General features: G+C 34.2%; 4 protein-coding genes across 5 annotated transcripts; 1 reads left to right on the forward strand and 3 right to left on the reverse strand.

Moving 5' to 3' along the window:
• The first annotated feature begins 4,429 nt into the window (after positions 1-4,429).
• Positions 4,430-6,301, forward strand: LOC145111205 (fructose-1,6-bisphosphatase, chloroplastic-like). Its single transcript, XM_079047501.1, has 4 exons — positions 4,430-4,926; positions 5,034-5,255; positions 5,482-5,991; positions 6,074-6,301. Exons 1-4 carry the CDS (start codon positions 4,498-4,500, stop codon positions 6,143-6,145), a joined length of 1,233 nt encoding a protein of 410 aa, XP_078903627.1. The 5' UTR covers positions 4,430-4,497; the 3' UTR covers positions 6,146-6,301.
• A 568-nt stretch (positions 6,302-6,869) lies between these two features.
• LOC145111206 (cAMP-regulated phosphoprotein 19-related protein) lies at positions 6,870-9,089 on the reverse strand. 2 transcript variants are annotated; one of them, XM_079047502.1, is made up of 7 exons: positions 8,934-9,089; positions 7,862-7,927; positions 7,715-7,777; positions 7,601-7,648; positions 7,477-7,530; positions 7,274-7,331; positions 6,870-7,136 (listed from the first exon to the last, which is right to left on the reverse strand). In XM_079047502.1, the coding sequence occupies exons 2-7, from the start codon at positions 7,895-7,897 to the stop codon at positions 7,090-7,092; spliced, it is 306 nt and encodes a 101-aa protein (XP_078903628.1). In that variant the 5' UTR covers positions 7,898-7,927; positions 8,934-9,089; the 3' UTR covers positions 6,870-7,089. The 2 variants fall into 2 exon arrangements, with proteins under 2 accessions (XP_078903628.1, XP_078903629.1); XM_079047503.1 differs by lacking the exon at positions 8,934-9,089 and adding an exon at positions 8,796-8,922.
• A 1,681-nt stretch (positions 9,090-10,770) lies between these two features.
• LOC145111209 (protein ROOT PRIMORDIUM DEFECTIVE 1-like) lies at positions 10,771-12,522 on the reverse strand. The gene is made up of 2 exons (XM_079047506.1): positions 12,359-12,522; positions 10,771-12,148 (listed from the first exon to the last, which is right to left on the reverse strand). Exon 2 carries the CDS (start codon positions 12,065-12,067, stop codon positions 10,784-10,786), a length of 1,284 nt encoding a protein of 427 aa, XP_078903632.1. The 5' UTR covers positions 12,068-12,148; positions 12,359-12,522; the 3' UTR covers positions 10,771-10,783.
• Positions 12,523-13,614: 1,092 nt separating this feature from the next.
• Positions 13,615-17,021, reverse strand: LOC145111208 (pectin acetylesterase 5-like). The gene is made up of 12 exons (XM_079047505.1): positions 16,674-17,021; positions 16,336-16,418; positions 15,881-16,010; positions 15,548-15,627; positions 15,363-15,452; positions 15,138-15,262; positions 14,937-14,997; positions 14,690-14,743; positions 14,450-14,527; positions 14,271-14,376; positions 14,041-14,186; positions 13,615-13,954 (listed from the first exon to the last, which is right to left on the reverse strand). Exons 1-12 carry the CDS (start codon positions 16,915-16,917, stop codon positions 13,832-13,834), a joined length of 1,320 nt encoding a protein of 439 aa, XP_078903631.1. The 5' UTR covers positions 16,918-17,021; the 3' UTR covers positions 13,615-13,831.
• Between the last annotated feature and the right edge of the window lie 8,020 nt (positions 17,022-25,041).

The raw sequence follows: 25,041 nt of genomic DNA on the forward strand, positions 1-25,041 counted from the left end.
CGTAGGTTTCGTATGAAGCCTACGGTTTCATATTTTTTTCCTGTTTTTTTTAAATATTATATGTATAAAACCTAGTCCTAATCAAGAATAAGCTAAAATTATAGCAAGAATCGAAACATACCTAGTTGTTCTTTGAAGGCTTCATTGAGATAAAATAATGGCCAAAAACTTGAAAGAGTAGTCAAAATGAAGAAATCTGAAAACTAATACTTATATACTATAGGCTGATAGGTCCTGAAAGAGTAGATGCTCCCTGAAATAATAGCTCATTGCCCGAAAGAGTAGTCTATTTTTTTTTGTTACATTGACCGTAGTTAATGCACGTTGACCATAGGTTTTCCTAAGAAACTTACGGTTTTAGTGGCTAAAATAGGATAAGTGGTATTTTTTGGCTAAAATGCACGTTGACCATAGTTTTTCTCTCTTTTATATCAAAACATTAATTAATTTTAATCATGTTACATGTATAAATTGGCATGTCAGTGAGGTACAAATCCCCACTCTCCTACTCTAAGTTAATTAGATCATCCCTTTGCTCGTGGGCGTCCACTAACTATCTCACAGCCAAATGAATAACGTAAATCACAATGGTTTCAGAGTAAGGAATGAAACGCTCACGATTCGAAATTAGCATCCCTTGTACCAAACAATTTGTTTTCGAATAGACTGTAGCAGTAATATTTTGTGGTTATTTTAGGATATCCAACAAATCTATAATCTTTAGAATTTGGACCTAACGTTTTCGATTATTAACGTTTCACATAGCCTCACATCCTCATATTCTAATATAAGAAAAATTAGGACTTTTCTCTGTCCATCTCTCATATGGTGTCGTTTCAACCATCTTTTTGGAGTACTTTGACAAGTACATGTGTGATTGTCACAAGTGCATGTCCCACGACAAAATCAGAAGAGTTGTGTGACTCATCATGGACAATATCAAAAGTAAATAAAATTTTAATGCTTCTAACGAAATTGCTATAGAACTCCATGCACCGAGGCTTACTAGAGATAGTGAAAAGGAGCTAAAAACGGAGAATTATAGCAAAATGGAGGAAAGGGAGCTAAAGAATATGCAACTTGTGCATTTGAATATACCATTACAAATGGAGCACTTGTCACGTGAAGAATAAGAAACACTATCTATTGTCAAAGTTTTATGAAAGTTGATTATAGCTCAATTTGTGTTTTATTTTTGTAATGCCTTTATATGCTATTTCCTTATGTAGTTTTGTATTTCATGTGTTTGTAAGATATGGTACTATGTAACTTTTTATTTGTAAGATACATCATTAAGTGATTTTGGATTTCACATATTTGTTTGTAATTTGTTGTTTATTTTAATTTTATATGGAGTTGTCAATATCATCTTTATAAATATAAATTTGTCGGTTTCATCTTATTATCTAAAAGTCTAACATTATAATTATTTCAATATGTCAACTTATTATTGGGTGCTTGTATTTTATTTAGATAAAAAAAATTAATATTATCTTTATTTAAGATTTAAAAGAAATACCAAAATTTATACTTGTATAGATAGAGTATAACTGTAATAGTTGCAAATTAAGGGCAAGCTGTTTTAATCATTAAGTGAAATTAACTGTGAAATAGAAAATTGGGTTTGGTTAAGTTCATATATTGCTGATGATTTATAAAACTTAGATTTAGGCCTTGTTTGTTACATGTCTGATCGAGTCGGGTCAGACGTTTTTGACTTTTGACTGACACGGTCAGCCAAAACTGTTTGGTAAATCAATTTTGTCCATCTTACTCGGTAAGAGAGGTCTGGCCCGGTAAGAAGAAAACAATTGACTGACTGAGAAAGGAAGAAGCGTTTCCAAGTTGTGTCCTCCTTACGATTCGTCTTTCACGCCTCCTTTATGAGTTTGTTTTTGAAACCGATTCTTGAAATCGATTCTTCCAACACCTTCAATCGCAGGTTCTCCTCTTCTCATCAGGTACGCATTCTCCTCTTCTCATCAGGTACGCATTCTCCTTTCTTCATCCTCTTTCAGCGGCTCCTTTGTGCTCTTAATTCATGAAATCGATTTCATTAAAGTTCCAATTTTTACTGTTGAGAGGGATAAAAATTCTGATTATTTTGCTGTTCCGATTTGTGCTCTTGATTTTTCAAAATCTGAATGGGAAAGTTCCGATTTTTTCTGTTTGTTCTTGACTATCTTTTGCTCTTTAATGTTATTTTGCTGTTAAGAGAGATAAAAGTTATGATTTTTCAAGTGATTGTGCTTATGTTGGTTGTTTAATACTTGAACACGTACATACATATCTTCTATTGAATGTTATTTTTGGAGATTATGAATTCCATGGAACGCTTCCTGGTATTATCCTTTATTCCCACTAGGATATGGCCCGGTAAGAAGAAAACAATTGACTGACTGAGAAAGGAAGAAGCGTTTCCAAGTTGTGTCCTCCTTACGATTTGTCTTTCACGCCTCCTTCATGAGTTTGTTTTTGAAACCGATTCTTGAAATCGATTCTTCCAACACCTTCAATCGCAGGTTCTCCTCTTCTCATCAGGTACGCATTCTCCTCTTCTCATCAGGTACGCATTCTCCTTTCTTCATCCTCTTTCAGCGGCTCCTTTGTGCTCTTAATTCATGAAATCGATTTCATTAAAGTTCCAATTTTTACTGTTGAGAGGGATAAAAATTCTGATTATTTTGCTGTTCCGATTTGTGCTCTTGATTTTTCAAAATCTGAATGGGAAAGTTCCGATTTTTTCTGTTTGTTCTTGACTATCTTTTGCTCTTTAATGTTATTTTGCTGTTAAGAGAGATAAAAGTTATGATTTTTCAAGTGATTGTGCTTATGTTGGTTGTTTAATACCTGAACACGTACATACATATCTTCTATTGAATGTTATTTTTGGAGATTATGAATTCCATGGAACGCTTCCTGGTATTATCCTTTATTCCCACTAGGATATGATCCTTCATCAACTAGGTTTATAATCTCATAGAAGATCAGATTTTGATATCGATCAAATTTTTCAAAATCAAGTTTATAATCTCACAGAAGAAATAAGTCTTCATCATCATCAAAGCTATTGAAACTAGAGTTACCACTTACCAAACATTGAAGAGGGAACAAGTTTGGGTCAGTGATTGTGAATACCAGAGATGAAAAGAAAGATGGTAACACAACCATCAACAATGAGACTAAGGGCACTAGTGGAAGAAGAAAAGTTATGAATATTCCATCAAGAGGTAGGCAATTTACTGCTCATGATGATATTTTGTGACAATGATAGCCCAAATTAAAATATAATGATCTGATAAGATGATTTGTACACCACGAAGTTATAAGTCTTGTATATTGCTCTTGATTTGAGGATTCTTGGAGTAGTAGCCTAGAAGAATATAAATTTCTTGTGGATTGTCAGCAATTGTAAAAGTTTGTAACAAAATTAATAATAAATTAATGGTAGATTAATAGTTGCTCTGTTGGGGTTTTGATTTTTGAGTTGTGCTGTTTTGCAATAATTTGTTTGGATTTTATATTGAATGAGCATATGTATGGTTTTATAATTATTCAACAACTTCAACCATGCAGGGTAAAATAGTCATTTTTCATCGGTCAGAACATTCAGTCAGATGTACAATCAAACAACATGATTTCTTACTCAGTCAGAATTTATTACCCAGACAGATCTTTCCGAGCAGCACTTTCTCAATCAGCAACTACCAAACGGGGCCTTAGTTGGGTGTCTAGTTAATAATAATAAAAAAAAAATTAAAAATAGTCTTAATGGGTAGAAGAAACTGATGGTTCGTTTCTTTTAATTCTTTTTTCTTTAATTTAAAAAATAAATCCTCCCTAATAATCCTCCCTAATAATAATATATATAATCCTCCCTAATAATATCCTCCCTAATAAATAAAGAACTTTTTGTCACATGTCACACTCTAATTGATTTGGCCACATGTCATTTTGTTGTTATTTTCAATTATTATTTTTTTACACATGGCATTTTGTGGTTTTTTTTCATTTTCTTAATTTCCACATAATATTTAAATGTAATAATAAATGCATATCAATTTCATTAATTCACTTCCTTCTAATTTCAAAATTTCTAAATTAAAGTTTCATTAGTTTCCTTTGTTTATTTATCTAAATTATTTGTTTAATTTAAAAGAAAAACAAACAATTTAATTTTAATAATTCAATATTTTTTATTTTTTTCCTATAAATTCAAACTTCTTAAATGTTTAGAATTTTATATTTTTTTCTTTAAAATGAACTCATATAATACATGGGTATTGCACTTAGTAAATAAATAAACTTATAGGGGACGTTGAATTTATAAAAATAAAATTTGAACTTTTTTTATGATTTTGGAAGTTAAGAAGAAAGTATATTCTGTTTTGAGATGATGGTGGGGTTGCCTTTGTTCTCATCGCATCAATCATATTCACTCGTTTGTTACAGAAAGAAAGATAACAAGTTCCCCGATCAAAGGCCTCACACACTCCAATGGCTGAATCAATTCTAATTTCGCATCCGTCTTCTCTCTTCTCAACTACCACCACCACCACTTCCATTTCCAACCTCCGTCACTCCCACCATGAAATACAACCATATTTCACTCGGAACCCCATCTCTCTCCGTTGTCAAGCTGTTGCCGGAGCCGGAGCTGGTCCCGCCAGCCCCGCCGCTACTCCCACCCCCATCAAGAGAAAGAACAGATACGAAATGGAGAACCTAACAACATGGTTACTAAAGCAAGAACAAGCTGGCCATATCGACGCAGAATTAACCATAGTTCTATCAAGCATTTCATTGGCTTGCAAGCAAATTGCTTCCTTATTACAAAGGTCCAGCATTATCAACCTGACTGGGGCTCAGGGAACCATGAACATCCAGGGTGAAGACCAGAAGAAGCTCGATGTCATCTCTAATGAGGTATATTGTATATGTTTTGACTTTTCAAAATGTAAAGCTATAAGTCAAAGTAACGTGTTTGTTTCCTTTTTGAAAGTTTAACCATATATGGTGTCATATACATGTAGTTGTTCTGCAATTGTTTAAGATCAAGTGGTCGAACTGGGATCATAGCATCAGAGGAGGAAGACGTGCCTGTGGCAGTTGAGGAAACCGATTCTGGGAACTACATTGTTGTGTTTGACCCGATCGATGGATCTGCTAACATCGACATCGCCTTAACAACCGGTTCTATTTTTGGCATATACGCTCCCGATGAACAATGCCTCGTTGATTACGACAATGACACGGTACCCCTCCTTACACAACCATCACAATCCTTTTATATACTATCATTTTCAAACTAACATAAATGGTCAAGGGTTCGAGTCTGAGCAGCATACGTATGTGTCTGCAATATGAAAGTTTCAATGTAGATTACTTCTGTGTTGGGAGTTTCAGTTACAATGTGGATTGGCTTATTGTTGGAAGAATAACTTGATCATTTTTTATTTTTTTTTACTTTTTGATGATTAGTTAGATGAGGCTAAAGAGAAGTGTATCGTGAGCGTTTGTCAGCCTGGAAGCAACTTATTAGCCGCAGGATACTGTTTGTATTCGAGCTCAGTGGTGTTCACGGTTTCGATAGGGAACGGAGTGCATGGATTCACGCTTGATCCAGCATATGGAGAATTCGTGCTGACACATGAGGATATAAAGATACCAAAATCAGGAAGAATTTACTCTTTTAACGAAGGGAATTTTGATCTTTGGGATAGTAAGTTGCAGAACTACCTCAACCATCTACGAAAACCAGGTGGACCAAATGGAAAACCGTATTCAGGGAGATATATTGGGTGTCTTGTTGGTGAGATTCATAGAATGTTGCTTTATGGTGGTATCTATGGTAACCCTAAGAATGAGAAAGCAAAAAGTGGGAATTTGAGGTTGTTGTATGAATGTGCACCGATGAGTTATTTGGTGGAACAAGCCGGTGGGAAAGCCATTGATGGTGTCCAGAGGATTCTTGATATTCAACCTGACCAGGTAAATTGTTATCGAGTAACTTTTGACTTTCTTTGGGTCACCCAAACTATTTTATAAGAACTTTTTTTTTGTTTATCAACAGATTCACCAGCGCACTCCAATTTTCATCGGAAGCCCAGATGAAATCGATAAGCTTGCGACATATTTGGCTTAAAATTTGGTTTGGATGATATTTATTGAACTTGAGCAAGGATTCATTTTGGTCATACATTCCGAGGATAAGATAATCAGAAATGTAAGTTACAATTCATGGAAATTCAGATTAATAAGTTGATAAATGATAATGCAATCACAGGGCTTTTATCACCCATATATTCTCACTATGTTTCTGTGTCACCATTAATATGTATGATAACTATCTCATAAAATAAGGTAAGAAAAACAAGCTTGGAAACAAACAATAAAAAAAATTGAAATTTTGAAAAGTTTATTTTCATCCACATCATATGACAATGGAAAAAAATAAAGTAAGAATTTATCAAAAAATAAAATTACTTGAAGAAATCCACAAATGTTCTTGTATTTGTTGAGAAGGTTAATGTCATTTCAAGTTATAAGTAACTATCTAAACACACGTCTAAACCCTACATCCCTACATTAAAATTGAAACTAAAACTCAAACACCGCATATTTGTCTTTATGTCTGTGCTTTGATTTCGTCTTCAATAGGTGCAATGTCAGTAAATGGGGTCGTTTATTTGGTTTTAATTTTGTATTAGTACATATATTTTAACATTTTTACAACAAAAAAAAGATGTAAAAATTACCATGTAAAAAACTAATAAGTTGAAGAGTGTTTTTTGACAGTATATATAAGTTAAAAAAAAGAGTATTTTTTGGTGTAAAAAATGTGTAGGTATAGGGATGAAACACAAAAGTTAAAGCAAAAGAGCCATTTAACAGCAGCACAGTTCATAGATCCCAATGAAAAGCTAGTTCAAACATGGATTAAAGTTGAAAAGAAAGAAAACAAAAAAAAAACAAAAACACTTAAAAAAAAAAGAATGCAAGTTGCATACTTGTATCACAATATGTTTGTAGCTATTGTTTCATGAAATGAAAAAGGGAGAGAGAAGATCAACATTCAACATCACTTTCTCATTCATTCATAGAACCATCATCAGAGGCTGGCGTACTGTTTCCATCTATTCAAACAACCAAAACAACAAATAAATTAGCAACTTATCTTTATTGAAGCTCATTATAGAGATATAATAAACACTACAAACAATTTTCTTAAACTATGTGTCAAATTGAACATCAAATTTAGCATCACATGTACCTTCTCCATCTGTTGGTGCACAAGGAGATTTCCTATATCTTGTTTGCTGTTGAGTTGGCTGGATCGTAATAAACACAGTTAAAAAAAAAAATGTCACAATCACAGTCACAGTCACAATTAGTACAGGTCATACAGTACAACTTGTTCTGTCATGTCCTATCTCTATAACAGACGGGGCCTACTGCAACAAATTTTTTACATACCTGTAGTTTAGGCCGAAGTGCCTCGAGAGGTCCTTTGGGCTTCTCTACACCTTGCTGTCAACAGTAACAAGTTTTAATCACAAATTTTCTTATGAGAAAAAAAAAAAAAAAAAAAAGTGTGTACCTTTCCGAGAGCCCAATCAGCTGAATCAAAATAAGCCCGTTCATGATCCTGATATCAAATGCAAAAGTTAAAATTCCATTAAAGCCCATAGTTTCCAAGTAGCCGGAAACTTACCTTGGAAATGAGTGGGGGCTTTTTTGGCACAATGCCTCCGTACTTCTTCTTGATGACTTCTTCCTGATGAAACAAGTGCTTACTTATATATAGCATGTGATACAACCAAGGATATAATATAACATATGAATAGATTCAAGATCTTACCTCCTTCTCTGATGAAGCTTTAGATTTCTCGTCCATTTGGTTTTTACACTAGCAAGTGTACACAAGCTGCAATTGCATATCACATTTTTCTTTTATCAATATAGTGGTACTAGGGATATGCTATCAGCCTACCATTCATTATAAAGACTTCAACTACTAGATGCTCAATAAACATATTTGAATTCCTATAAAGTGGCAACAAGCTAAGGATATAGTAAAAGTTTCTTCTTTGGTCACTCAGATTGTCTTACATATGATACATACATATATGCATATATATATAAGTACATGCATACAAGTGGACGAGATATAAACCAAATTATTTCTTAAAATAAGGCTTCTCCTAAGCTGCAGCGTACAACTTTCCATACCCAGATTACATGTCAACTCAACCAAGAAGGTAGCGGATCAATGTTTGTTGCCTCACCATTATCCCTTTAACCACTAAATTTATTATAATACATTTACTAACATATGAAGGGGGAGCATTCTATCTAGTATGAAAGTCTAACATTCAGGGACAGGGGCAAGAAAATATCCTATAGAGAACTGATGCAATTATATGGCTAAGACGAATAGAAGTTTCAAACACTTTGCCCAAAGAGCAGATTATGTCAGAACTCCAATTATATATCATCCTATGAGTAAATCTAAACCCAAGAAATGATCGTAACGTATGTAACATCTCAGGAATAAAATCACCAACCAAAAGGAATAACCATCCGATTCACAATTGACCTATATATAATATCTTATAGGTTCCAATTTTAACTTCTACCAACAGGTTAAAGACAAAACGATTGATATTTTATTAATAAAACCATTCAATGTATTTAATATTTTAATAAACTAACGATCCGTTCAACCAATCATCCAATTGAGCCTCAAAGGAATAGGAAATGCAATCGAAATGGCTCTGAATACTCATATTCACCTGTTAATTGAAGCGATATCGCCGATGATTCAGATGAAAGAAATCAACCGCTAACAATGTCAGGTTCGCAAATACGATTGACGATCCAATTGAAATCAATCAAAAAGAATAAGAAAAGGAAAACTGAAAGCAAATTACCGATCAAACAAAGATGCGGAGGAGTTGAAGCCAGTTTCCGACTACCGTCGATTAGGGAGAGAGACCATAAAGTTGTGTCCGGCAACGTGGAGGGGAGAGGGGAACGAATATTGAAGAAGATCCGCCCCCAATTACTCCTTTAATTTATTGTTAGACCTTTGCGTTTTGACCACTTCATTAACACGTTTTCTTTCAAAAAAAACGTGTATTTGTATTAAAAATAAGAGAAAATTGTAAATTTAGTCCAAAAATATTAATTATTTTTTGAAAAATAATCAAAAAAAAATCAAAATTGCATTTTTAGCTATCAAAATTACAGATTAAGCCCATTTGTGATTTTGGCAAGCCATCTGCGAACATACAAGTGGCTAAAACATGTTTGTGCTTTAGCCACTTGTACGTTCGTAGATGAGTTTTTTTTTTTCATTGTATAAATACCCTCATTTCCCCCTTAAAAATTGCGATTTTCTCTCCTTTTCAACTGCGAATGTGATTTTTTTGTAATGTTACTAGGAAATTGATAGAGTTTGACTACGAAACAATCTTATTATATATAAACTTTTATAAAAAATTATCAGTTTAGTTGTTATTTCTTTGGAAATCGTTCATAATCGCAGATGGGGAAAGAAAATCATTTCCCAAAGAGAGTTTTTTCAACAAAAAAGAGTGAAAAACGAACAAAAAAAATTATCTTTTTATAGTAGGCTATGTTTTTTTTCTTAGATGGACTGATATGATCGCAGATGGACTAGGCAGTCCATCTGCGAAATTGATGGCTAAAAATGCAATTTTGGTTTTTTTTTTAACTATTTTCCATAAAGTAATTAACATTTTTTGGTAAATTTGTGATTTTCTCTAAAACTAATACTAAAATATAAAAATGATAAACTTCTTATCTTTTTTTGTCACTTGTTATATTCAATAAAATTAATAAACTTTTATGAGAAATTAAATATCCTTCTATATTTTATTCTTATTCATTCTCATATTATCAAATATTGACACGTAAATTAAAATATTATCAATTTCATTAAATATATCATGAAATGTGACACATGTCAACATTTGATATGGTAGAATGATAAATAGAAATGAAATGTAGGAAGATATTTAATTTCTCAACTTTTATTACACTTGCGGTCATCTAAAAATAGTAGAAAGATGGGTATGAAGAATAAGTAGGAAAGAATTTATTTCTAATATATATTATTTTATCTAAAATCCGAACTTGATAAAGTTGAATTAAGTAACCCAATCTAGCCCACACTGCAAAGTTTCAAGTCGCAAAATTTCAAGTCATTTCTTATGTCAAACCTCAAACACGTAACAGATTTGACTATACAACATGGGTCAATTAGCTTTCGATATCGGTAATATATTTTATTTTTTTGATATAATCAATATGTTTATAGAACTTAATCCATTATTTAACGTTTTTTTTTCTAAGTGAAATCCATAGGTATATTAATCTCATAATTACTTTGATTTTATATAACATAAAACTTATAAAACATAATTTATTTATTACCAATAACAACAATATACGATATCTTTTTAACCGTAATAACAACATACTTAAATTTCATTATCTATAATAACAAATATTTCAATTTTTTTTATCAATACTAGTAATGTATAATCTAACAACTGTAAGCATATTATTAGTTCCATATTCTATATTGCTATTAACACTAAAAAATGAAGGTTCGTTGTTATTATAGATAAAGAAAGTCAAGTACATTGTTATTGTTGGTAAGATAAACTACATTATCTATAATGATAGGGAAATTAAAGTATATTGTTATTTTTTTGAATTTTGCCCCTATAAAATTGATCATTGAAACTTAAACCTACTGATCATTCTCATTATCATCATCAAAATTTTCTAAAATTGAAATTACAAAATCACCCTCTAAGTCGCCACCTCCATTCCAATCACCACCAACACTCTCCTTCACATCCCTTGGTCGACTTGTCAATTCTCTGGTATTCCGACGTCTCATCAAAACAAGATCCAACATTTTCCTCCGAACAATATAAACAGGATTCGGTGAAACAAGACAATCTTTACAATAAGCTTCTCTAAGAAACAGCATCTGAGTGCTACCCTTTGTGGATATGTAGAAGATTCCGGGATATTTCAGAATAACCTCACGAACATTAACTGGAATACCAAAATCTCTACGAAAGTGTGCTAATCTTTCAACTTCAATCATCTTCTCCACTGTCAAACTCAAAAGCTCATGAAGAATCCCAACAGCTCGCTTCTCAAATCGCTCAATCCCTCCACAGCTCGAAGCCCTAAAAGACTCCTTCTGTTCATAGGGTTTAACGTAAGGAAGTCTTTGCCATTCCTTCAATTTTGGTTTGAATCCCGCTTTGATTTTGAATCCTGTTGGGAAATTGATCGGAAACGCATATTTGGTTTCGAATTCGCTCAACCATTTCTCTTTATACTCTCTCTCCCTCCATTTCTCCACTTCGGCTACCTTTAAATCTTCAGGAACACCATCTCTGTCGATCAATTTCACTATTTCCAGATCTACTAACTCGAATTCGTTGTACTTTGAAAGAATCGATTCACGGAAATCATCTGGTAAACCGAGTTCCCTTTTGATTAATCTTAGCGCGTGGATGTGGAGAGTACCTGTGACAGAGATCATTAGAAGTTTCTTGATCCGATTGACAGTGTCTGATTCCATATCTCTAATCGCGTTGCTTTCTTCTTGAAGCAAGAGAATCATCTTGGAAGTTAATTTACAACAAACGTTTCGCTTAACTGGGTGAGGAAATACGTCGAAGACATGGGGATATTTTCGGAGGAACCCACCAATTGGTACATTTAGACCAACGATTCTGTTCCAACGAGACATGATTTGAACAGAAACAAAGGGTCCTCTTCTACGACCAGACATGAGGCTGTGGAAGCTTAGGATTAAGCTGAGTTTGCGGAGATTGGTCATGAGGTTGTCGAGCTTCAGGTCTCTGGTTCTGTCTTCCAACCGGGTTTGTGCAGTGACTGCTGGTTTCTTCCATCGACGTTGTGTGGTGGAGTTGAAAGGCCCGAATTGGAGTTGAATGAGATGAGATGACACCTGGGTTTTGCATATGAATCGCTGTAGAACCCTTGTCATGTCTCTAATGGCGTTACATGAACCAAAAATTGGAGCTTCGAACTGCAATTTTGGGAGCTCTTTCCGGTATCTGTGTGGTACCTGCGTGCGTAGGGTTTGCTGTGAGTACTAATTATAATTTTTTTTAAGAAAAATAATTTGATTTATATAAAATACTGAGGATTGCATCCTCTCTTTTATCTGTATCACAAGGTTCAAGCATCAATCTGAACTCAGAAAATACTGTAACGTTCGATAGGCCTCGTAAACAACATCAAAATTTCAAAGGTATCTAATGAAGTAAAAACTTACTCGTCATATTCCATCAGAAACAGGAACCCGCTTCGTTACACGACGGTGTTGGCCAGAACGATGGATCCTCGGAACGATGGCGGCGAGTAGTCCGGCAACGTCGTGGGCGGCGGATACGCTCGTAGGAGCGTTTCTAATTCTAATAGAACAATCGAGTAGTCCATCCAATAAAGAATTCTATATGTTAAGCGGGCAGCCCAAAGTTTCAAGATGTACCACGACCACGCCACCAACACTAAAAAATATTTAGCCCACATTCTAAGACATGTTACATTTTTTATTTATATGAGACGAATTCACATTTTTTTTCCTGTTGAAAATACTGACAAATATGTTGTTAAAAGATAACTAAGTTATTGTAATTAACTATAAAATAATAATTCTATAATAAAATAAAAAAATTAATATAAAACATTGTTAGTATCTTATATCATATTACAAAAAAGTTGTTTATGAGGAGGTTGGAAATTAAAAAGTTTGGGGGATTCTTCCACACATGCTAAGTCGATATAGGCAACCACATGGGGTGAAGTACAACAGAGGAGAAAATTTGCACATCTCATATCTAAAAATTGCATTTTGAGAACTTCACGTAAAGTTTCACTCTTTTTAGAACTTCGAATATTTCGTTTCTCATGTTCCTGTTTACTCTTAGAATACATTAGCATGTCATTGGTAACACTATAACAAATCGATCAAGAAAAAACTTACATATTTGATTCATCATATCCACAAATATCGTTCGAGCACTCGTCGTTCAAATGGCGTAACCAAAAATTTGTAGTGTCCATATCTCATCCTAAAAAAAGTTTTTTTAATAAATCAATAATAATAATTTAAAGTTTGTATTATATAATAAATAAACATTGTAGAATAAAATATAATTCAATAGTTGAATTTTACACAATATTTGAATAAATATTACGTGTATACATATAAAAATAATTAAAAATAGAATTTAAATGTAATAATCCTTTAAATTGAACGTATTTTAAAGGTTAAAAATTAAAATGCTCAGATCACTATCCATAAGAGTTATTGGATGCATATCAGTGGGTCTTAATCAAAGGATGTATGGATTCAAACTTTCAAAGTGATCACCATGATGGTTTGAAAATCAGAGTCGGATAATAGAAAAAAAAATGATTAAACGCATGGATATTGTAAAACTCCACTTTTAATTTCAAAAATTAGCTCCATAGCAACACTTTCCTACATTATACTTCTCAAAATATAATTATTTTGGCAGTAAAAAATCAAAAATAAAATCATAATCAGGTTTATCAAACACTAGAAAACTTATTATTACAACTTCAAATAATCTTAATCAAAATTAACGAAAAAAACAAGATCCTAAAAAATTACATATCCTAAAACAACAAACCAATCCCAATTACATAAAATCCAATTGATGATTCCCTTTTTTTTTGGCAGCATTTGTGTAGATACAACACTTGAATGCCATTCACATCTTCAATGTAATCGTTTTCCAGTGAAATCCATGTTGTAGCAAGTAGGATTGCAAGGATAAGGACAATCAATGTATTTTGTTACTTTTCTCTCAAAAAACCAATCACCAACTGATTCTGCAATAGTCTATTCAACCACAAACAAACAAAATATTAACTCTTTAGTCACTTTATGATAATTTTCATAAGGACGAAGGAATTATAATATATTACCTTATTATTTATTCTGGGAGAATTTGGAGAATGCCATGTCTCAGACATCCATGTTTGGCAGTGAATATAACAAGAATTTATAAACATTCCTCCACCCTTCATTTGCTCAAATTCCAACAATGCCTTCAGGAATGAATTTCTAAAGCCTGCATATGATATTTAATAGTTTACCAATGAGGAGAGGGCATTTATGTCTTTTGCACATACAAGAGATATCATATATCTGATACCTTGTAGTACTTGAATCTGTTGGGGACCACAATTTTGAATGCTGAGTTGGCATTTGTACCAACTGTCATTAGGATCTAATGGCCCAGGTACCAAAATGTGTTTTATCTGTTACAAACAAAATAATATTTAAAAAAAAAAAAAGTAATAAAACTAATGGGAACCAATATAATAAGTATACCTGCCAAAAGTCATAAGTTGGGTTGACAAGAAAAACTGGTGTATTTGTCCTTTTTACTATTTGTTCAGGAAAGAAACACTGCATGAAAGGATCAATATTACATAACAAAATTAGACATGAGTTGATATAATAAGGACTAATTGTGAAAATATAGATGCACTTTCAATGATATGTAGTATACTACAAAAAAACAAATCAATGGAAGTATGTTGCTATTCCTTGAATAAAGACAAATGGCACCTTGGATGGTTCCATTTTGGCAACACAGTCTTTTTTCAAGCTTCCTGCTACACCCTGACATCATGATACATGAAATTGGATCATTAATGACTGCATTTCTCAAAAAATAAATAAATAAAATACTGACTTTTAACAAATTCCTAGCAGGAAAAAAAAACTATATATTTTAACAACATTATAACATAAGATACACAGAGGTTATTTTTTCAAATACTTGTGCTATCAAGTTACAAATAAACTGACAAACCTGAAGATTGACAACATCATGGTAAAATGACTGAATGGTGGCATTACCAGCAACATCTTTCCTGCAAATTTATAGAATTACTTTTTTAGATCTTCAAGAAAACTAGCAAGTAAAATATATATTATATCTACCAAGCTTCTTTCTTTGGAATATTAATGCACCAATACACCACAAATGAATGGTCAATGTAGAACAACATACTCATTAAGAAAGAAACCTGCATCAGATAAACACTTGACTTTAGCATCATTTGGCAAAACTCCTCTGAAGTCATCACAGTGGATGAGTGTTGCCAATCCTCCAGCTGAGCATCCAGAAAGAAGTGCCTGTCAAATTATCAACAAACAGCTTTTCAAATAAAATATCATATAACTATACTTGACCACAGAAAGGGTATATAGCTATATATATTCCCATAAAATGTACCTGTTGAGCATTAGATAATCCAATTGACAGGAGTTCATCCATCATTGCTTCCCATATGAGTTGACCTCTGAAGAAAAGTTTAGTATCATTCTGTAGCAGTATTGAAAGAGGCAAAATATTTATTTATTTATTTATACTAAAGTGGCATGTTTGAAAAACTGAAAGAAATTTTCGAAATAACATACCTTTTGTTCACTTTCAGGGTGCCCAGCAAAAGATGCACCATCACAATACCGTATCTTGACCTTGTTCCAGTTATAGAAATCTGAACAAGTGTCAATGCATTAAATGCTTATATAATGAATAAAAATGTAGCAACTTTTTAAACCAATCTATGAAAAAGTTAGGATAAAGAACCTAATGTGAATGATACCAAAGGTTGCAACCTGTACAATTACATTTTTAGCCAAACATTTTGCATTCTAATTGATGTCAAAAGTAGTAAAAAAGTTTCCATTTTACAAGCTTTATGCCTAAATCAAGAATCCAAGTGACAGCAATAGTCAGTCATATCTAACCTGGATTATGAGATGGATCACTGCTTAAAATCCCAGAAAATTGAACTTGGTGTTCCATGAAGTTTGAAGATCCTAGTGGAGTCCCCTTACGAAAAGAACAAGAAGCTACTGAATTGCACCAACCTCCACCCTGCAGTTAAAAAGGAAGAGATGAGTCCTGAAAACTTGCAAAAAGAACTTAAATCTACACAATCCTAGGAGCAAACCCCTGTATGCCAATAAGATCACCATAAACAAATGAGGAAGATACCAACAATAATTGTCATGGAAAATGAAAAGCTATCAAAAAGTGGACATGCCCAATAACTTCGACTCAGTAGTTTAATTGTAATTTATCGTATTCTCTACTAGAAAAAAGCACATACCAAGGTTTAATCAAATAATATCATTCATCAACCATAAACGCTAAAACTGTTTGGGTAAAGGGAGCAAGCATCTAATAGTTGATCAATAACCTCGATGTGTAGAACCCATCTCCTAGAGCCAGATCCAAAACCCTTCTGAAAATGATATGCAGGAATACTTCCATCTAAACAATCTGCATGTCAAATTTTGCAAAGAGAAGTAATGTTATGCTTCATTCACTATCACTCAATCAATGCATCATCAGGGTACAAACCCTATTCTACTCCTTGTACAAAAATTACCATTAACTAATTGCTAATATTTATATCTGCTTCAAAATTTAATGATTGCTTACAGGTTTGGGGTTTAAGAAGTTCAAAAGTTAACCACCACATTCAAACGTATCTCTAATTCACAGGTAAATAAGTTGCAGAGAGAAAAGAATTACAGGCGCCTCGTTGAACAGCATTGCTTAAGAGAACGAGCGGTACGAAATCAGTGTCGGTGGTGCCGGAGAATTGATCGGGGGAGGATGAATCTGATGAAAGGATGAAAGATAAAGCTATAAGAACAATGGCAAATCCAGCTGCGGCAATGGCCCATTCACGTTTCCCCCATCTTTGCCACAAAATCATTATATAACTCCGGCCTCCTCCTCCTCCTCGCAGCCACCAACGTTGCGTATTCACCATTGTTGGAAGGGTGACCGAGAACTGATGAGTGAAGATTAAAGCATGTTAATCATGATTATCAGATCTGTCAGTGTTGAAGACACCATTGACCAAACAAAACGTAAATAACCCGTCTGTCCGTTCCCAATCACCGAGTAAAATAAAGAAAAAAAAACAAAAATAGCTAAAAAAAAAAAAAAAAATTGGTTTTAAGTAGAAGGCTAGAATTACATTACCAAGACAAGAAATTAATAGTTTTTCTCATATATAAATAACTAGATTATAACCCGTGTTAAACGCAGAGGAACGCATTAAAAACATACAAACGTCTTTGGAATTTATTATTTAAATATTATTTGTTTTTTTTTAATTTCGAAGTATACTTTATTATTTTAGGGTTATGAACAATACCTATATAATTTCGATTGTTATTTTAGGGTTATGTCCCGAAATATATAATTTTATTGAGTTTTAAAAACTATAGAAATAATTATTAACAAAAAATAGTAACATGAACAATTTATGTTATTTATAGTAACATACTTTCAACAGAACGTTGTTATTTTTGCTCATTTATGTTATCAACATGTGTATTACACAGATTTTAACCTATAAATGGATCTTAAAATTATTATGTTCTATAGGGCATAATTATATTAAATGTCCTAACATACATAACATATATCAAATATTAAAATAAAAATATATATTAATTTAAAATAATTAGTATAACAGTCTAAAAAAAACTTATATCTTATTAATTTTAATGAACGCATCTGCAATTGTGATGTTTGTCTAATGTGATATGGTAATAAATCAAAAGTAAGCAATGTCCATTTGTTGAACATATGGAAATAACAGTTTTGCAAATACCTCTAGCAAATAGAGTTGTTGAAGCATCTATAATAGTCCTCATGATTATACAAAGAATTGAATTAAAGAATATTGGTGAAGATAATAACGAATTAAAGTTGGTTAACAAATGTAGAGATATAATTGGAAAACATGTGTCGTGATTTTATATTAAATAAAAATATATATCAAAAATAGATGAATTAAATCTTTTTTAATAAGATTAAATTAAATATGGAAAAAGGTATGATTTTATAAGATATCTATATCTATATATCATAACAAAATATGGAAAAATGTATAATTGGAAAACATGAGTCCTGGTATTATATTAAGTTAAAATAGTTATAAAAAAATATATGATTTACATTCATAATTAATAAGATATAATTAAATGACCGGATTTGAAATTGATAAGGGTGCATGAATTTGAAAAGATTTAAAGATGATATTTTCTTATTAAACGATTTAATCATAAATGTTTGGATTCTATGTATTGAAACATGATAAATATACATATAATTATTTTGGAAAGTGTTTATGATTGACGGTATAATTGGAATGATAATCTGTATAAATAATAATATAAGATTCATGAAAAAAATTAAAATTTGTAGAGCATGTGCTCGTGTTGACAATTATACCATTGGGCATAAGGAAATTACATTTAAACTTAAAACAAATTGACAATAATAGAGTTGGTCAGCATAGTTTGTTATTTAAGTTTAAAACAAATTGACAATAATAGACTTGGTCAACATAGTTTGTTACGAACAATAAAAAAATTATTGTTATAAAATCTTGTTTGTGGAATAATAAACTCAGTGACTTAAGCCAAAAATTAAGGAGATTACATTTAAATTTAAAACAAATTGACAATAATAGACTTGGTCAACATAGTTTGTTATCTAAACTTAAAATAAATTTATAATAATAGACTTGGTCAACATAGTTTGTTACGAACAATTAAAAAAATTATTGTTTTAAAATCTTGTTTGTGGAATAACAAACTCAGTGGCTTAAGCCAAAGATTAAGAGACGAAGAAGTAATTTTTTGGCCAAAGTCTAACCGGTAAAGTCAAATATTGGGATCCTATTGCAGATTTGCAAAGTAGGATGATATAATGTGTATATACCTTTAAAAAATAGTTGAAACATAATTGTATCATGCTGCAAAACAGTACTAATCAATATGATTCCAAACAAAATTTTCTTTTAATTAGGGTAAAGATCCTAAATGTTGATGAATTATAAGAAAGTTTGGTAGTAGAAATAAAAATCAGTACCTCCAAATCAGTAAGATTGCAATGATGGATGAATCCAGAAGTATAATCATAGTATGTGTAGGTGGTAACAATGTCATCGCTGTGTTCTGACTACTGTTGTCTTCAAATTTGAAGAACACATTAGTGTTTTTTTGACTTAATACATAACAGCCTTAATTAATTCAGAAAGAATGAGTACCCAATATGCAGCCAACAGACCACATGTCAACAGCTGTAGAATAATGAGTAGCACCAAAAATGACTTTTGGAGCTCTATACCAAAGGGTCAATATCTGAAATGATACAAGTTATTTAGAAATCTTCAAATTAACCTTTTTAAAGAATTTTAACCATTTTGTCAATCGAAATGGTACTTTTTTAAGAATTTTCACCCAAGAGGATTGTCTTCCCATCTTTGTTTACACCTTGCTTCACATCCAACAGTTTGTTTGATTTCGTTAATCGCAGTCAAATCCAGAACGAATCAATACCATTTCGATTTGATTGCTACAAACCATAGATAGAAACTGTTAGGCGTGTCAAACCCAACAAATAAAGGGGTACAATAGACTCCAAATACACTACTATATTGCACTAAAGGGTAGTATAAGGCAAAAAGGGTCGATCCAGAGAGTCACGGGATAACTATTCTATACCTCTTTGCGCAAGGTACTATGGTCACAAAAGATTAAAAGGGGGGGTTGAATGCAATGATTAAACAAATAAATTGAAAGCAGAAGTAATCAGCTAAATGAGTGAATTAAATTCAGATTTTGTAAGAACTCCAACTTCATGTATGACAACTTAGCAATGTGATTCAAAGATGACACGATATTTGTTCAGTTCTATCTAAGTTTGTACTTGAAAATGTTAATAAGCTCTAACACTTCCCATTCACCACATTAATTAACCAAAACAAGATCTTTGATTAACCCTAACCTTACTAACCTAATCTAAACAAGCTCTTGGAATTAGATTAAAAGATTGCTTTAAGCTTTATGTGAATGTTCCCAACAACACCCAATGCTCCTCACAAGCTCGGGAGTGTAAGAGTGTATGAATAAGATTTACACTATATTTATTCAAAAGAATTCAATTTAGTGCTTGTTACTTGTCAATTTCACAAAACAATTATGGATTTTGCAAAATAGATAACTTGAATGGCCTAACCCTAATTCAAATGGTCAATAAGAATCACAATTAGAATCAAACATTCGATTGAAGCAAAATCAAATTCATTAGATAGAAATTGAAAACAAACATCATGTCATATGATTGAGATCACTACCAAGAAGTCAAAACATGAAATTGGAGAAACTAGGGTTCTAGCCACACATGGCTAGAACAAGATCACAAGAATAAAAGATGGAAATAATGTGCAGTTACAACTTACAAATACTAGAAATAATGTTTCCAAATGATTACTGGTCAAACCCTTGCAATAACCTTCGAAATCCCCTCTCAAAATGTGCTCTGATATGTTGTGTTAGTATATAAATGACCCTAATCCCGTAATACGAAAGATAGAAAAAACTGTCAAAAGGCAGTTTTTGGGTCGAACACAGCCCGTGTTGAAATAGGCTAAACTGACACGGGTCGTGTTCATCAGCCAACACGGCCCGTGTTGAAATAGGCTAAACTGATACGGCCCGTGTTCAGCATGGTTAACAGCTTCTTCTTGGTCAAACACCCCCCATGCCCACTTTTCAGTGCAAATCCAACACGACCCGTGTACTCCTCTGACTCCGAATCCAAACTTGATTTTTCCAACTTTTCCGTTTTGCATCCGATCATCCCGAAATCTTCACCCATGCTTCCTGGCACCTCCAATAGCGCGCTCCAACCTCCGGTTTACCTGAAAAGGACATGAAAGTGTGCAAATAAGGTCGTTCTAGAGACTAACATGAATATGATAAAATGCAAGAAGAATGAAGAATAACTAAGCTAAATACATGCATAAAAAGGGACTAAAAGGTGTGCAAAAAGGTGCACAAAATGCACCTAACAAATCTCCCCAAGCTTAGACCTTTCTTGTCCTCAAGAAAGAACAAGAATCAGACGAAACGGGACAATTTCTAGATGGCAAAAAGAAACATAGAACAAAAAGGGACGGAAAGATCCTAAGGGCTAGGAATGAATGCATGCAATGAAAACCATGAAAAAGAAAAATATGTACAAAAGCACTAAAGAAACAAAATGAACCAAAGAGAAATTTAAGAACACAAGTAATTTATCTATATAAGTACGATCAGGCTTTACATCAATGTGGCTCCAATCCTTAATACCTAGGAAACCATCCCACTTCCTTCCACATATCACATACTCCCAAAGTGAGGAAGACCCGAAACGGTGTGACCCAATAATCCAACCATAGTTTTATGTAAACTTCACACCTTAATTAGCTTTATGGGCGAAAATAACACAGTCCGGATCTCATGTCCTTAAGACTAGATGGCCAAGAATGAGAATCAACGCATCCTTAAGAACCCGTCACGGCGAATCAGCTTTCGCTGAAACAACGATCCCACCCGAAGGGGCCCAGCTCCTATGCTTTCTTTTTGCATGGGAACCATGTTGGACTTAGACCCTTAATGACAACAATCGTCCAACCGACCCCTTTCTTGTACTTGTCCAGTAAGGTGGTCAAATCTTCCTTCTTTGATAAGGTGGTCGATTTGATGACCGGTTGGGTGTCTTCTTTCTCGGGATACATATCTCTTGAAGGGTCCAACAAATTTATCGTTTTCGACTCTTGTGGTTGGTCTACCGGTGAAAGGAGTGTCTCATTGGTAGTGGGTGGCTCAACCTCTTTTTTGTCAACCTCCAACAGCTCCTCTACAACTTACATGTCAGCATTCTTAATTTCCACTTCTTCCTCGACAACCTTCTCCACTTCTACTTCTTCCTCTTCTTCCCCGTCTTCTACTTGCAGTCTTGGGCCATCAAAGTTTTTCCCATCGTTCAAGGTGATGGCAGAAACGGTATGCCTTGGGTCCACTTCAGACTGCGATGGTGATGGCAAACATATAACACATGCAATAATCACAAAGATAAATAGCATACAGAATGGTCATCGGGCCCCGCCCGGTAAGCATACAAGCACATAACACAAGCAAGAGTCACGCATACATATAGCATCCTAACATAAAAAATCATGGGCCGACATTGGTGCCTTCAACCCGCTAAACACAGTGAGGAAACTCGCCTCTAGCTGCTGAATCACACAATAAATCTCTAACTGTTGGTCCGGAAAATCCCTATGCTATCATCATCAAAGGAAAATCCAATTATTAATTGGATCTCGACCCACAACCAAAAGTCTAAACTACTTAGCCCATAACCAGGGTAAAAGACCATTTTACCTTTTATCTAACCTGGTCCAAAGCTAGGGCCCAATCCAACTACTCCAAAAGGACCAAATCCTACTTGGCAACCTAAGGCCCAAAATATGGCTCAATCTTTCAAATTGGGCCTAAAACCCAACATGGGACTAAATCTAAAGAAGCCCAAATCATAAGTTTAACGGCCTTACAAGGCCCAACTTAAAAGCCCAAACTATGGCCCAATACCGAAAATGGCCAAGCCCATGCGTTCTACTGTTGAGTATGAAAGGCATACTCAGCTCGTATGCCCAGCATACTCCCCTGTCCACAATTCCTATTCATTAAGCACTTAAACAGTTAGCCCTTACTCCAAAATCTCATAACCTCTTGTGTGTGTTTTTAGTATGTGTTGGTGAGATTTGAGGAAAAAGAGCTTGGAAGAAGGAGCCTTGATCAAAGGTGAACTTGTAGATCCAGATTTCACACATCATTTCCAGCTTCATTGAGGTATAAAGCTTGGAACTTGCTCATTGTATGCTTATTTCTATTCTTTATGAAGTTTTGGTCCCTTTTTGGTCCTATGATGAGATCCAGTGGGTTTCTTCAACTCCATAAGTTAGGAGTTGTTTCTCTTGATGTTTCTGAGCTCCCTAGTCCATAAAGTTAGCATCTTGATGGTTGTGGATCAACCATGCATGTGTTTAGGTCCATTTGGTGAAAGTAGAATGCTAAAGTAAGGTTTGGGTTCTTTTGAGCCATGCAAAGGCTCCAAGTTCATGACTATATGGATTAAGACGTTCCACAAGACTTAGATCTGAAGTTTGGATGAAAAGGTCTTAAGGGAATAAGACCCTAAGTTGGATTTTGGGACTTTGGATTTTGGGCCTTAGCTGGATTTTGCTCTTTGTATCTAATGGGTCATAGTTGGACCTTAGGTTTATGGGTTAGGCCATTATTGGGCCTTGGACCACTATATGGTTATTGGGCAAAGCTAGTTGGGCCCAATAAGGGAAAATGTAGAATAGTCTTTTACCCTAGAGGCTGAGGGTGTTGGGTCGGGGATCCTGATTATGAATTTTGACCTAATTATTAATTAGGGTATTGTTTGATTGTTTAGTGCGGGGATTTTCCGAATCAACAATCCGAGCATTTATCTTATTTTCAGTGGTTTGAGGTGAGTCTCCTCACTGTGCTTGGCGGGTCGAAGGCACCAATGCCGACCCATGATTCATTATGATTAAGATGTTATTTGTTTGTGTGACTCTTGCATGTGCAGTATGTGATATGTATACCGGGCGGGGTCCGATGCCAGGCGGGGCCTGATCAGTGTATTGTATGATATTTATCTTAGTGATTCTTGCATGTGTTTTTATCTATCTGTATGAACGCCTGGCGGGGCTCGATGCCAAACAGGGCCTGAAACATCCCAAAAATACAGTCCAAAAATTCCGTTTATTAATTATTAAGAAAACCATAGTCATCAAACATCGTATAACAATCATAAATAATGTATCTCAAAATATCATAAAATCTGTCAAAATATATCAGAGTATAAACATCTCAGGCTAAACAAATGGTGTGTGCACTACAATCATCCCGATCTCCTCTTTTGAAAATCGAAGTACTTGAAACCAAAACTGAAAACTGTAAGCACGAAACTTAGTGAGTCTCCCCAAAACTACCACATACCATACACATCATACATTGGGACTTGGCCGCTACATCGGGCCCGCCCGGCATCGGACGCATCCGGCATCGGGCCTCGCCCGGCGTCTGACCGGAATCTGGTATACATATAAACATATCAACAATGCATATAACATAAACACATAACATAAACATAACTTGGGTCTAACCCACTACATCCCCCCCCCACCCGGCATCGACTTGCCTGACATCGGGCCCCGCCCCGCATCGGACCGCATCCGGCATCGGGCCACGCCCGACATCGAACCGAAGTATGGTATACATATATCATATCAACAAACATAAAACATAAACACGTATCATAAACACATAAACATTCCTCGGGCTTGCCCCGACATCGGACCGAAGTCCGGAACACATAACATATAATCTAAACATTCCTCGGGCCTGCCCCGGCGTCCGGAACACATAACAACACATGCAAGAATCATAAAGACATCAAGCATATAAACATTCCTCGGGCTTGCCCCGGTCTCGGACCGAAACCCAGAATCATATAATCTACATCCGGCTAACCCCAACATACGCTATCATACATAAACGGGACAGCCTTGGTGCCTTAGACTCGGTCCTACTGGAAGAGGACTCACCTCACACTGCTGAAGTCCCGCAGACAAAACTCTAGCTGTTGGATGACAGATTCCTGAACTGTTAACATCAAAATAACACCCAATTAATAATTGGGTTCCAATACATAACCATAAGTCCATGCTTGGGGTAAAAGACTACTTTACCCCCATCTTACCTTTATTCAAGCTCAAGGCCCAATCCAAAGGCCCAAAAGTCAAACTATGAACCAAAGCCCAACATATGGCCTGATTTTCTAAATTGGGCCCAAACCCCTACTTAGTCTTACCCTAAGGCCCAACTATTTATTCTTGGTCCAACACTTGGCATTCTAATGGTCTAATATCTCATAATCATCAAGGCCCAATTATGGCACATCTATGGCCTAATTTTCCAAATTGGGCCCAAACCCCTCATATGGGCCTCACCCT

The sequence above is a fragment of the Lactuca virosa genome, chromosome 5 (assembly GCF_052849685.1).
Source record: "Lactuca virosa cultivar CGN04683 chromosome 5, Lactuca_virosa_CGN04683_v6, whole genome shotgun sequence".
NCBI lineage: Eukaryota > Viridiplantae > Streptophyta > Magnoliopsida > Asterales > Asteraceae > Lactuca > Lactuca virosa.